This window comes from Chrysochloris asiatica, unplaced genomic scaffold (genome assembly GCF_000296735.1).
Source record: "Chrysochloris asiatica unplaced genomic scaffold, ChrAsi1.0 scaffold00007, whole genome shotgun sequence".
Classification (NCBI taxonomy): Eukaryota; Metazoa; Chordata; class Mammalia; order Afrosoricida; family Chrysochloridae; genus Chrysochloris; species Chrysochloris asiatica.
In genome coordinates, this window is record NW_006408525.1 from 12,428,136 (window position 1) to 12,442,316 (window position 14,181).

General features: G+C 42.0%; 1 protein-coding gene across 1 annotated transcript in view; it reads right to left on the minus strand.

Annotated features, from left to right (window-relative positions):
* SCPEP1 (serine carboxypeptidase 1) overlaps positions 1–11,231 on the minus strand; it is a 38,645-nt gene extending 27,414 nt beyond the window's left edge. Inside the window, exons 1-2 of the mRNA XM_006832404.1 lie at positions 11,195–11,231; positions 6,337–6,485 (exon numbers count right to left, since the gene is read on the minus strand). Of these exons, the coding sequence (XP_006832467.1) occupies positions 6,337–6,411 (75 nt within the window). The 5' untranslated portion in view covers positions 6,412–6,485; positions 11,195–11,231. The remainder of the gene's footprint in view (positions 1–6,336; positions 6,486–11,194) is intronic.
* Positions 11,232–14,181: the final 2,950 nt, after the last annotated feature.

Genomic DNA, 14,181 nt, shown 5'->3' on the forward strand with positions numbered 1-14,181 from the left:
AAATAACTAAACAACTCAAAAGGACCCAGATAGGGAAATCTTTTATAAGATTATTTAATGTTTTGAACCTGTACCAAGCTAACTATTATAAAGTTGCTGTTGTTGTTGTTAAGTGCCATTGAGTCGGTTTAGACTCATAGAAAACCTGTATAGGGTTTCCAAGGAGCAGCTGGTGAACTTGAACCGCCGACCCTGTGGTTAGCAGTCCAGTGCTGATCCTACAACGCCAGATCAGGCGTCCATATGTGTATATATATGTTGTTGTTGTTGTTGTTATGTGCCATCGAGTCGGTTCCGACCCATAGCGACCCTGTATAGAGTTTCCGAGGGTGTAAATCTTTACGGGAGTAGAAAGCCTCATCTTTCTCCCGCGGAGCGGCTGGTAGTTTCGAACCGCTGACCTTAAGGTTCGCAGCCCGATTCGTAACCACTACGCTACCAGAGCTCCTTAGGAGGCATTAAAAAAAAACTCCCTAATTATATGCAGTTAGTAGCTTAAGATTTCCTAATGCAGTGGTTAAAAAGTCCAGAAACTTGCTAGTGATGTTCATCCCAGTGTTATTTACAGCAACAACAAGGAGGGAAGGTGCGTGTCCAGCAGCAGGGGAACAGGTTAGTATATCCCGGCTCCTCTGTAAGATGAAATGTTACACTGCCATTTACAATCATAGATGATGAGACACTGTGGCAACGTGGGAAAAGGCTCGACAGAATGTTACACTGCCATTTAAAATCACAGACTATGAGAAACTATGTGGCACTGTGGAAAAACGCTTATAATTTATAATGCAGGATGGAATGTTATACTTCCACTTAGAATCACAGACCATGAGAAACTGTGGCAATGTGGAAAAATGCTTATAAACATGCTGTGCACTATAAACTGAAACCAAGTGGGGCACAAATACATACACTTTTCAGACTTAACCAAATATCCCAGGGGGTTGATTTCCTGAGTCTAAAGGCTTAGAATCATAGTCTCCTGGGACAACTCAGTCAATTGGCATAACACACTAAGCAAAATTTATGTCCTACACCCTAGTTTGGTGAGTAGTGCCTGGGGTTTTAAAAGCCTGCAAACCGTAATCTAAGGTATAGCTACTGGTCTCTTGTTGTTGTAAAGTACAATGTTGAGTCAACTCCGACTCATAGTGATCCTGTATAGGGTTTCCAAGGAGCAACTAGTGGTTTTGAACTGCTGGCCTTGTGGTACACAGTCCAATGCTGATCCTACAGTGCCACAGTAGGAGTCTGTATTGGTCTCTATGTGTCCAGAATAAAAGACAAAGAAAGAAATCAAAGACTTAGAAGAAATGAGTCCATAGGACTAATAGTCTACATGAACCATGATCTCATCCACCCTAAGACCAGAACTAGATGGTGCCCAGCTATCACCACTGACTGTTCTGATCAGGAACACAAGAGATGGATCCTGGCAGAATGGGAGGAAAACGGGGAATTGAACTCAGTTTCTTTAAAAAGTCCAGACTTACTGGACTGGTTGAGCTGGAGGACTCCCCAAGGTTGCCACCCTGAGATACTCTTTAAACCTTGAACCAAAACTATTCCACAAGGTCATCGTATAGCTAAATAACAGAATGGCTCACAAAATAGACAATATCATCCAAGAGTATTGTGTTTCTTGAAGAAAAAAAAAATCTATATGAAACCAAATGGTCAACATTTACTGAAAAACCAAGATGAGAAAGCAAGGGGGTAGGGAAGCTAGACTACTAGAAACAGAACCACAGAACGCAAATTATGAGAAAGTTGATACACTATGAAGAATGTAACCAATGTCACTGAATACATGTGTAGAAATTGTTAAACAGGAACCTAATTTGTTATTGAAACTTACGCCAAAAACACAGTAAATTTTACATACGGCACTTAACAACAATAATCTATATGGTGGTGGTGGTTATGTGCTGTGGAGTCGGTTCTGACTCATAGCGACCCTCTAGAGGGTTTCCGAGGCTGTAAATCTTTATGGGAGCAGAAAGCCTCATCTTTCACCTGTGGAAGAGCTGGTAGTTTTAAACTGCTGAACTTAAGGTTCGCAGCCCGATTCGTAACCACGACGCTACTATATATGTATATATATGTGTGTGTATGGTGGTGGTGGTGGTTATGTGCCATGGAGTTGGTTCTGACTCATAGCGACCCTATGCTGTCAGATGTCATCAAGTGAGTTCCAACTCATTGTGAGCCTATGCACAATACAATGAAACACTATACTACCTGACCCTACACCATCCTCACAATTGTTACATTTGAGGCCACACACGTGCCATTATGTCAATCCAACTTGTTGAGGTCTTCCTCATATTTGCATACATATATATGTACATATGTATACACAAATATATGTTGTTGCTGTTGTTAAGTGCCATCGAGTCTGTTTTAACCCATAGCAACACTGTATGTACAAGGTTTCCAAGGAGCAGCTGATGGGTTTGAACCATGGACCTTGCGGTTGGCAATTTAATGCTTATCTTACAAAGCCACACCAGGACCTCCCACCCCAAACGGCAACAAGAATCTAGCTGGTTAGAGGATGTATTTGTTCTGCTGGAGAACTTCCTACGGCAAACTTTTTTTGTCTAGAACTTTGGGCTTGACCCAAGGCTATCTGTGCCTCAGATTCAGCAGTAAATGCGTCAGTGGACCAACTACCATGCTTAAACCTCTGGGAAGTGCACCTAAAATAGCTCACACCACCACTCAGATAATGTGGACCGATTTGCAAAGATCCCCACAAATAAGTCATTGCTCCTTTCTCAGCAGGCTGCAAAACATCTCTTTTTAATTTAAATATTTCTTTCTTAATCATAATTCACTTTCTTCTCCCTGGGCCTCAGGGGAAGTGGAGAAGAGCAGGTTAACATCTGCCAGTGGACTACCTTCAAATAGCATCTCAGCTCACAGGGTGGGCCTAAAGTAGAAGCCACAAGTGCAGGTCTGCAGGCACCACTCTAGAGAGAAGGAAACCAGGTGAGAGCTGGGGAGCCCCTAGAGAGCACCTGCCCTGTCTGGAGGTCTAGGGACAGTGAAATTATGCCCCAGATTGCAAAACTAGTTGCCTCCAAGTCCCCTGCAGCTCATGGAAACCCCATGTGGCAGAGTAGGCTGTGCGCCGTAGATTTTTCTTCCCCCTAAATTTTATTTTGTTGCTGTTGAGAATATACACAGCAAAATTTACACATCAGTCCAAGCGTTTCTACATGTACACTTCAGGGACACTGCATTCTTGGACTTGTGTAACCGTTCTCACCCTCCTTTTCTGAGCTGTTCCTCCCTCACTGCCTCCTAAGGTTCCTATAAAATCTTTCCAGTTGTCATTGGCAATTTGATCTCCTATGTTGTTGTTGTTATTGTTAAGTATTGTCGGGTCAGTTCCAACTCACAGTGACCCTATGCACAACAGAACAAAACACTGCCCTCACAATTGTTGTTACACTTGTACCCATTGTTGAGGTCACTGCACCAATGCACCTTGTTGAGAGTCTTTCTCTTTTTTTCTGATCCTCTACTTTACCAAACCTGATGTTCTTTTCCAGAGACTGGTCCCTCCTGATCAGATGCCCTAAGTATGTAAGATGAAGTCTTACCATCATTGCCTCTAAGAAGCATTCTGTCTGTACTTCTTCCAAAACAGCTTTCTTCATTCTTCAGATAGCCTATGGTATAATTTAATGTTCCTCACCAACATCATAATTCAAATGCATCAATTCTTCTTTGGTTTTTCGTATTCACTGCCCAGCTTTCACATGCATATGAGGGGTCTGAAAATATCATGGCTTGAATCGAGTGCACTTAGGTCCTCAATGTAACATGTTTGCTCTTTAACTCTTTAAAGAGGTCTTTTGCAGCAGATTTGACCAGTGCAATATAGCCTTTGATTTCTTGACAGCTGCTTCCATGAACACTGACTGTAGATCCAAGTAAAATGAAATCCTTAACAACTTCAGTATTTCCTTTGTTTATCATGTTGTTGTTTACTGGTCCGATTGTGAGGGGTTTTGTTTCCTTTACATTGAATTGAGTCCTTGTATCTTGAATCACAATGGTCTGATCTGATTGTGCATGGGGTTGCCATGAGTTGGGTAGGCAGACAGCTACTAACAACTACTACTGATTGGCTGTGGAGCCTTACCTCCAGTCCACAAAGGAGCAACAAGTGGTGATCCCATGAGAGAGGGAGGGGCCCCTTTTACAAACTCCTCATCTTTGTTTTATCTCACCAGAACATCTGCATCCCAGAGTCTAGGAGGCCGAGTGTGGACACCGGCAGGCTCTATCTCTGTTGGCGGAAGTTGCATTTGCATTGCATGGAGGTGAGCCCCAGGATGGCCTATTTACCGTTGAGCAAGCCAGAGCACTGGCAGGGCTGTGTCCACATTTTCCAAAGGTTGAAGCAAGACCGTGCTCAACTCCTGCCTAGATACTGGGTTTCCAGGTGGGTGTGGGCCATCTCTGGATGGATACTTCAGGAATACCGGGAGGATCCTTCACCTCAATTCCATAAGCAGCACTCAGGGGAGGGGAGGGCTGAAAATTCACACTTAGGTACAAAAAGCTGGTGCAAATCCTTTCAAGAGATAGGCTCTTTGGTAGAACTGTAAAATGGTGCAGCCACTTTGAATACGAATCTGGCAGGTCTCCTCAAATTAAACTTGGTGGTGGTGTTGGTTGTGTTCTGTGGAGTCAGTTCCTACTCAGAGCAACCCTCTATAGGGTTACTGAGGCTGGCAATCTTTACGGGAGCAGAAAGCCTCGTCTTTCCCCTGCTGGTGGATTTGAGCTGCTGACCTTGCAATTAGCATCCCAACTCATAACCAACTTAAGAGTTATTATAACCAAAAAGCAAGCAAACAACAAAAACAAAATCCCAAACCTACTGCTATCGAGTTGATTCTAACTCATAGTGAACTTGTAGGACAGAAGTTACTATGTTGTTGTTGTTAAGTGCTGTCGAATCGATTCTGACCCATAGTGACCCTGTATAGGGTTTCCAAGGAGCAGCTGGTGAACTTGAACTGCCAACCTTGCAGTTCAAATGGCTTTGCAGTCTGGCACATTAACCCACAGCGCCACACCTGTATGACTCAGCAATACCCCTTGAAGAAAGAAAATATATGTCCGCACAAAAACCTGTACATGAATGTTTACAGTCGTCGCATTATTCAGATTAGTGAGAAGGTAGAAATCACTCAAGTATCTATCAATGGAGGAATGACTATACAAGACGTGTGTACACGGACCGTAAAAAAGAATGAACTACTGATACACATTTGGGTAATCCGTGATCATATGATCGTAATCCGTGATCATATGTTAAGTGAAAGAAGCCAGTCACAAAAGTTCACATATTATGTGATTCCATTCACATGACAGTTTAGAGTAGGGGATTCTACAAAGACAGAAAGGAGAGCAGTGATTGGCTAGAGCCAATGGGCAAAAAATAGGAAAAGGAGTTGAATGTTATTTGGGATTTCTTTTTGAATTCATGAAAATTTTCTAAATTTGATGTGGAGATTACTGTGTGAATATACTAAAAACCATCACATTTTAAACATGCAAATTCTATAAATAGCAATTCTATTTCAATAACATATTTAAGAAGAAACTCTGCACAGTTTTTTTTTGTTTTTTTAAATCAGTATTACCTGAGGGCATGATGTTAGGGCCTAGAAAAGGATTAGGAAGAAAGGAAGAGTGGGCAAGTAGTCTCTCTGCTTCTCAACCTTTCAATGTTATATAGTCAAGTGTACTACCAGGCACTTTCAGTAAGGTTGTTACAACTGTCTGGATGCCACATTAGGAGATGCCAGCAAAAGGCTGAAACTCCCTCACTCTATAAGTAAGCCTCCTCGGCCACACTTCTGCTTCAGCCTGACTCAGTTAGATGTCCAGTCCCCATGCCTAGGATCCCCCCCAGTTGGCTGCTGGACTTAACAAATCAGGCCTTCACAGCTGAGCGGCCTGGCATTTTGCATTCCTGCCTAGCAATCAGTAGCAGTCCCTGGGTGGTGCTGATAGTTAACGCAGTCGGCTGCTGACCAAAAGGCTCCCAGTTCTAGTCTATTCAAACAGGTCTCAGAAGAAAGACCTAGTGATCTCAAAAACTCAGCCATTGAGAAAATCCAATGAAGTGCAGTTCTATTCTGACACATGTGGGGTCCCTGTGAGTCAAAATCAACTTGACAGCAACTGTTGTTGTTAGGTGTCATCGAGTCAACTAGCTATTTCTAATTATCCAGCCATGAACCCTTAGGAATAAGAAAAATATCAAGTGGGGAGAAACCCCAGCTCAGACAATAAAGTCACTTTTACCTGAAGCCACATGACCAGAGGCAGTTCTGAGAAGTTCTTACAGGGGTTGGTGGCATAATAGAGCCACCAGAACATGTGGGCATCCTTGCGGACTGTCACATAATCCCATACTTCCTTGCCCTCCTCTGTGGACTGGCTGAGGACAGCACCTGAAAAGAAACACAATTAGATTTCCCTACTGCAAAGTCGTTTGAACTGCAAGGCTGGTGGTTCAAGCTCACCAGCTGCTCCTTGGAAACCCTATACAGGGTTGCTATGGGTCAGAATCGACTCGGCGGCACTTAACAACAACAAAGAGTGTCTCATGTCCGGGTAAAAGCCAAGCCTGGTACACTTAGCCGAGGTGGGTCAGAGATGAGTTTTATATATTACATGCTTTACCCACCCCAACACAAGTATACTGTGGGGATGAAGACAAACTCAGTTAATGAAAAACGTCATAAAACAGCAGAACAGGAGGCTGGGGGCTTTCACTGTTTTCTGTATACACTTCTGTCATGTTTGGATTTTTAACAAGAATGTGACATTTTCATAAATTTATAAAAACTAGAGATGTTTACATCTTGAAGGGAAAAAAATTCTTAAAAGCAAAACGCTGGTTTTTAAATTGACTTAATGTATGATTAAATAGGTACTGCAAATTAGTGGGGCCAAGATTATTCAATACAGGCATGTCTTTTTTTTATTGCACTACACAGATATTGTATTTTTCACAAATTGAAGGTGTGGCGCTGTGGGTTAATGGACCAGACTGCAAACCCATTTGAACTGCAAGGTCAGCGGTTCAAGCTCACCAGCTACTTCTCGGAAACCCTATACAAGGTCGCTAGGGTCGGAATCGACTCAACAGCGCTTAACAACAACAACAACAAGCATCGAGTAAGACTATCTGAGCCATTTTTCCAACAGCATGCTAAGGTTGTTGTTGTTGTTGTTAAGTGCTGTCACACTGGTTCTGACTCAGAGTGACCCTGTGTAGGGTTTCCAAGAAGCAGCTGGTGCGTTTGAACTGCGGATCAAAACGACCTTGTGGTCCAGTGCTTTATCTAGTGTCTCAGCAGAAACAAGCCAGGCTCAGCAATGAGGAAGTTCTGAGAGGAGGAGTAGGTAAGAGGGGAAACTGTTGTAAGTGGTAAATAAATAGCCAATAATAGGTTAAACCTGAAATACAAGATGAAATGAAACCATATTTAGACAAATCCCTTGGGTCTCAGCAAAAATTTTAGACCAACCTCAGCAATAAAGAGACCGACCCTGATAGGGTGTTAGTTAAAAAAAAAAAAAAAAAAGGAACTGTTATAAAGGGGAAGAAATTAAGTCAGTCATGAAACTGGGCAAGGAGACTCAGAGTAAACATATTTAGATAAATTCCCCAAATTAGCTACTTGGACACTTGAACCAGGAATATAGCTCACACCCCCAACAGAAGGCTATATAAAGGAAAGCCAAACTGTACTGGGGCTCTTCCTCAATCAAAGGTGGAAGCCCACTCTTATCTCTCTATAAGAATGGCTGATAGCATAGTGGTTAAGAGTTGGGCTGCTAACCTCAAGGTCAGCAGTTCAAGACTACCAGATGTTCCATGGGTAAGAAAGCCTCATCTTTCTGCTCCCATAAAGATTTACAGCCTCGGAAACCCTATACAGGGTAGCTAGGAGTCAGAACCAACTAGATGGCACACCACCACCACCACCATGCTTAATAAATTCTATGCTTTCCCAATTCTTTGGAAGGACAGTAGCACCCTTGTAGGACAACACTTCAACTGTGACACCCTGCCTTCATGTCTTGGTCATTGTCACAATATTCTAGACTTTTTCATGATGTATTGCACTTAATAAGCAGCTCTGGCAGCGTGGTGGTTACGAATCGGGCTGTGAGCCACAAGGTCAGCAGTTCGAAACTACCAGCTGTTCCATGGGAGAAAGATGAGGCTTTCGGCTCCTGTAAAGATTTGCAGCCTCAGAAACCCTGTGCAGGGTCGCTATGTGTCGCAACCCACTCCAAGGCATACAGCATTGCACTTAACAGACATGTACTGGGAAACCAAAAAGTTGGTGTGACTGGCTTTATTGTGGTGGTCTGAAATGGAACCACAATACATCCAAGGTTTGCTTGCACATGGGGCTAGGCAACAGCTAGTCTTTTTTGGAGGAGAAAAAAATGTTTAAATTTAAGTCCTTTCTTCACTGTATTAAGCAAAGTAAGTTCTTGATGGGTCAGTGAATTCAATTCCAAAATTAAAACGATAAAAAAAAATACAAACATATATGAGAACATTTTTCTGAACTCTGAACAAGGAAAGAATTCAGTTCACACCCTAAAGGTTACAATGAAAAATATCAACAGAGTTGAGGACAGAAAACTATTAAATTTCTGTACCACAAAATTAGAATAGCAAGTGTTCAAATAAGAAAATCTACAAATATGAAAAAAGGCAATTTTCCTTACTCGTGTGCAAATATGTAGAAGAATGTTGTTTGTTGTTAGGTGCCACTGAGTCATAAAGTTATGCACAATATATACACACAACACAAAATATATTTATAAAATACACATCAAACAACAACAAAACTTACTGCCATTGAGTCGATTATGATTATATACACACCTGCAGGGGTTATTTTGAGTATAAGTACGTATACGTTGTATAGTGTTTCTGACGAGTAGCTGGTGAGCTTGAACCACCAACCTTGCAGTTCAAACCAACCTTGAAGCCCAGCGTATTAACCCACTGCGCCACACCAGAACTCCATGTAAATAAATATATATGTATGTATATATATTGTTGTTGTTAAGTGCTGTGAAGTTGGCTCCAATTCATGTTAAGAGTTTCTGCGGAATGGTTAATGGGTTTGAACCGCCAACCTCCAGTTAGCAGGCCAGTGCTTATCCTACAGCAGCACACCAGGACTCTCTCTCTATATATATATGTGTGTGTGTGTCTATCTATCTATCTATCTGGGAGGATAGAGACTTCAAAGGATAAGAACTGGACTGTGAACCACAAGGTAGATAGTTTAAGCCCATCAGTTGCTCTGTGGGGAAAAAGACGAGGCTTCTACTCATGCAAAGATTTAAAGATTTAAAGCCTCAGTTCTCATAGGGACCCTGTAGTACAGGGGTTGTTGTTGTTGTTAAGTGCCGTCGAGTCGGTTCCGACCCATAGCGACCCTGTACAGGGTTTCCGAGGGTGTAAATCTTTACGGGAGTAGAAAGCCTCATCTTTCTCCCGCGGAGCAGCTGGTAGTTTCGAACCGCTGACCTTAAGGTTCGCAGCCGGATTCGTAACCAGGGGTGGGCAACCTTTTTTCTGCCAAAATTTATAATATCATTTGCAGCCCACACAAAATCATCAATTTAAAAATTCGCCTTCTATATTTGGTCTAACCTTTAATGAACTCAACACAGCAACAGTGTGATAGCTGGAACTGCAGTTGCCTTAGCAGGGCCAGATCAAATGATTTTGTGGGTCGGACTTTTCCCATCCCTGTTCTAGAGGGTTTCCAAACAGTGGCTGGTGGGTTTGGACCACCAACTTTGATGCTGCAGTCCAGTGTTTATCCTACAGCGCCACGCCAAGAGCTCCAAAAAGTTCTTGGAAAAATGGAATACACACACTTTGATCCTGTAACTCCAATTTCTCTTAGTTAACTTTTCTAGCATGTGCAAACTGTGTATTAGGAAAGACTAGATTAAATATAGTTTCTACATAAACTTTTGCTAAACCAACATCTCCCAAATTGCAGTATCTTTTTTTCTCTCTCAAAAATCATTCTGGATTTTTTTTTTTTTTTTTAAAGGCTGGCATTAAAAGGTGATGGTAATGGCAACACCATTGGTGACAGACTTTTCCGCTTTCTATTGTCACTTCTTAAATTCCAAGCCCTCTGGCAAGTAAAAGCACAAAAACTGGCTCAAATAGAGAAGAGATCATTCTATTTTGTAAATCACAAGAATGAAGGCTAAGATAACCATAATGCGGCCAGAAGAACACAACACAAAAGCTAAATTATTGTACATGAGACTAGAACACTGCAGATGTGCTTAGAAGATGAGTAATTGGCAGCGCACTCTCTCTCACACATATATGTTAGTTAACTTTTCATTATACAAGTTAACATGAGATTACAGTCTCCTTGACAGATAAGGTTTGGGTCACTTTTGACCCCGTCTCTGGCACTCCTCCCTTCACTGTTAAAATATATTTTACAAAAGGAAAAAACAGAACTCCTTCTTATTAAGCAACTTGCCTAAGATCACAAGACAACTTTGTGGCCAGTTCAAATTCTCATTTCTTGTTGCTGACAAAGGGACATTTTTGGTGAGCAGTAAGAGTGAAATGAGTCAAAGGTCATCATTTTAAAAACGAACTGATTTTGCAAAAATATCACGGTGTGGGCAGAAGTTACCTGGTCCATACTTATCAAATACAGGAGGAAAGGCCTTATCTCAATAAAATGGTTCATTTGTGGTAAGACTTTAGAGTCTTTATGACCACTTTTGAGCTCAAAATATAACCTCAGCAGGCAATCACAACAGGAAAAGAAGGTGATGCCTCAAGATCTTGGAAACCTCATTGATCAGCAGTTCCCCGAAATAGGACATTACTGCACACTGCTTCTACTAGGCACAGGGAAGAAAGGAGGCAACCCCGAGCCCGAAAACGGTAGAAAAAGCACTTTGAACTTAAAATAAATAACAAAATAAATAAATTAAGGAAGTTAAAAAATAAATATACAAAAGGCAAGATCTGGGAAAAAGAGTTGTTTTCAAAAAGCACAAGCCCACTAACAAACTCTCTTCATCCCTGCAAAGAGGAGGAAGCACAGTCCGCTGATGCTTTGCCCGAACCTACCCGCGCTGAGGCCGAGCAGGAGCCCCAGCAGCAGCAGCTGCGGATCGCAACACCTCCACAGAACCAGCACCATGACGAACTGGCAGCAGCATCAGCCACAGGCCGGGTTCACAGTCACGCGACGGCGGCGGGCGGAGCCAGGCCTGGGCGGGTCGGAGGCGGAGCCTGGAGAGTCGGAGGCGGAGTCTGGCGGGCCAGAAGCGGAATATGGCGGGTCGGAAGCGGGGTTTGGGGCGAAGCGCCTCTCCGTTTCTCCCTTGCAGTTGTTGTTGTTAAGTGCCTTGGAGTCGGTTCCGACCCATAGCGACCTTGTATAGGGTTTCCCGGGAGCATCTGATGAGCTTGAACCGCCGATCTTGTGGTTCAAACTGGCTTGCGGTCCAGCGCGTTAACCTACAGCGCCACAACAGGACTCCCTTGCAATAGCGCTAGAACAATTCTGGTCCTACCACGTCGTTCTTTGAATTTTGGAGAAATGACCGCGAGGAGAAGCTGAACCTCCGAGGCATTTAATACAGTTGAGTTGGGTCTAAGGACGTAGATTTAGTGTAATCAGGCTAAGAGATCACAAAAGAGTAACTACAAGTATTGTCCTTCCTGCCTTGCCCGCCTCTTTTCTTCCTCAACAAAAGACCTGAAATTTCAAAAACTGCTGTGTCTGCATGTATGAGAGCTTAAAACCAGGGACACTTGGTCTGTGTAAATAGAGCAACTGGAAGCAGAATCTTAACTCCCCTTTTAAGTCTTGACATGCATCTAGAATCCATGCTGGAATTTGAAATCGACCTTTTCTAACAAGTTCCTCTGTCCTGATGCTGACCTAATCATATACCCTAAAAGGCACATTCTTTTTCTTGAGGTTTGGCAGGTGTAGGATATCACAATCTATTTCCAGAGGTGGTCTATTTCCACTGTGGTCTAATAGACTTGTGATGTGATAGCTTATAATTATCAAAGATTATTTATTATAGCAGGTTACCAGAAGAACCTGTCCTGTCACTGACTGCTGACCTGTAATCAATTGAAGGGCATGTTCCTTTAATCAATCATGTAATCCCACTTAAGTGTTACCCCAGTTTTTAGATATCCCACCTTTGACTCCCCAGATTATTTTTTAGCCAATTACAATTTTGTAACTTTTAGTTACTACTCTAACTGCTCAGAAATGCACTTTTCCTCATTGTCTGGTGATACGGTCAGTATGAAAATGGACGTCTTCCCAGGCCAGACTGCCTTAATCCCTCAGTAAATCTCTGTTGCTTTTAATTTAAGCAGATTCTGTGGTGTTGCTGGACAACAGCCCCACATCACTTTTAGGCCTGTAGTTAAAAACTGCAATTCCATTTTCAGATTTTTGCTTTTTAAATTCCTTTTCTTAGTAAATCGCAAATATCATAGACATTTTAGAGTCCTGGTGTGGCACTGTAGGATAAGCACTGGACTGCTAACCACAGGTCAGCGATTCAAATCCACCAACCATTGATTGGAAACCCTATGGTGGTAGTCTGTCACCAAACCGTCCAACTCCCTGTGACCCTATATAGGGTTTCCAAGGCTTCATATCTATACAAGGTGGTTATATGGAGCAGAAAGCCCCATCCTTCTTCCACTGAGCGACTGATAGACTTGAACTGCTGACCTTGTAGTTAGCAGCCCAGCTCATAATCCATTACATTACCAGGGCTCCTTTGGAAACCCTATACAGCGTGTCAATAATTATGAGGTTGGCCCAGGACTGGGCAGTGTTTCACTCTGTTGTACACAGGGTCACTATGAGTCGGTACTGACTCAACGGCGCCTAACAACAACAACAAATGAGTTGGGAACTGACTCTACAGGATGCTTAACAACAATAACATGGATATTTTAGAAATTTAAAGTATTTTAGGTTATACAAAATCATTGTTGGCATTTGGAACTTTTTCTAGTCTTTTTATTTCATGTTTTGAAAACACAATAATAAAACATTCTGTTTTTAAAAATAACTTGATAGTGTATCCAACATTATCCTGTATTTATATTGTCTTCACAGTAGTCATTTTAAAGAGAAAAGAAGAATTTGTTGGGGGAGGGAAGAGAGGAAAAGCATATGGCAGAGATGTTTTTTGCGTATGTGCTAGGGGAAAAAAGATCCCAGATTCAAGCAGATTCTATGGAGACCTTTTATTAAATAGCCTTAAACTGGACAAAGACAAAAGAAACATAATCATCCAGACGAGGGAAACCATCAGCATGCTCACAGTACAGAGGCCAATGGAATTTACTGACTCAGGGCCATGGGGCCATCCTGTGAAAATCATGACAAAATCATAATTGGCAGCAGGTGGGTCTATTCTACTTAAGACATGTGTTCCTCCCTGAGGTAACCTGCTCTTCCTTTGTTTACTCATCTGCAGTCATGAGTCACTTTCTCAGAAACAGAAGTGGGGTCAAACACAAAATGGAGTCCTAGCCAAAATTTGTGTCAACCTTTTAATTGACTACATGTTCTAAGGTGTTGGGGTACCTTCACCTATTGTTTTCTCCTCTGATCCTGAATTTCCATAGTGCTTCTTTGATCACCCTCATAAGAATGTTTTCTCCCACTCAGATACGCTGCTTTTGTGATTTTACATTAGGGAAACTTCAGAGCAAAGCCACATTGGAGAAACCATTTGGTGAGGTTGATCTCTGAGGACCTAATTTCTTTAAGACATGTAATTTTCTGCATAGCAAGGGCGTGACAGTTTGATTACAAGCAGTAGATAGGCATTTCATATAACATTGTATTAGACAGCAATTAAAATAATTACCCATTTACCTTAATTTAACCTCATACTTAAGAATATAACAAGAACCAATCCAAACCTACAGGCAAAAAACAACAAACCTATTGGTTAGGAAAAAAATTGGGGTTTTTTTATATGCAAAGAATAGAACTTTTGAACAAAAACAATATTCCCAGATAAAATCCACAGCACAAGGTCATTGGTTCAAACCCACAGCTG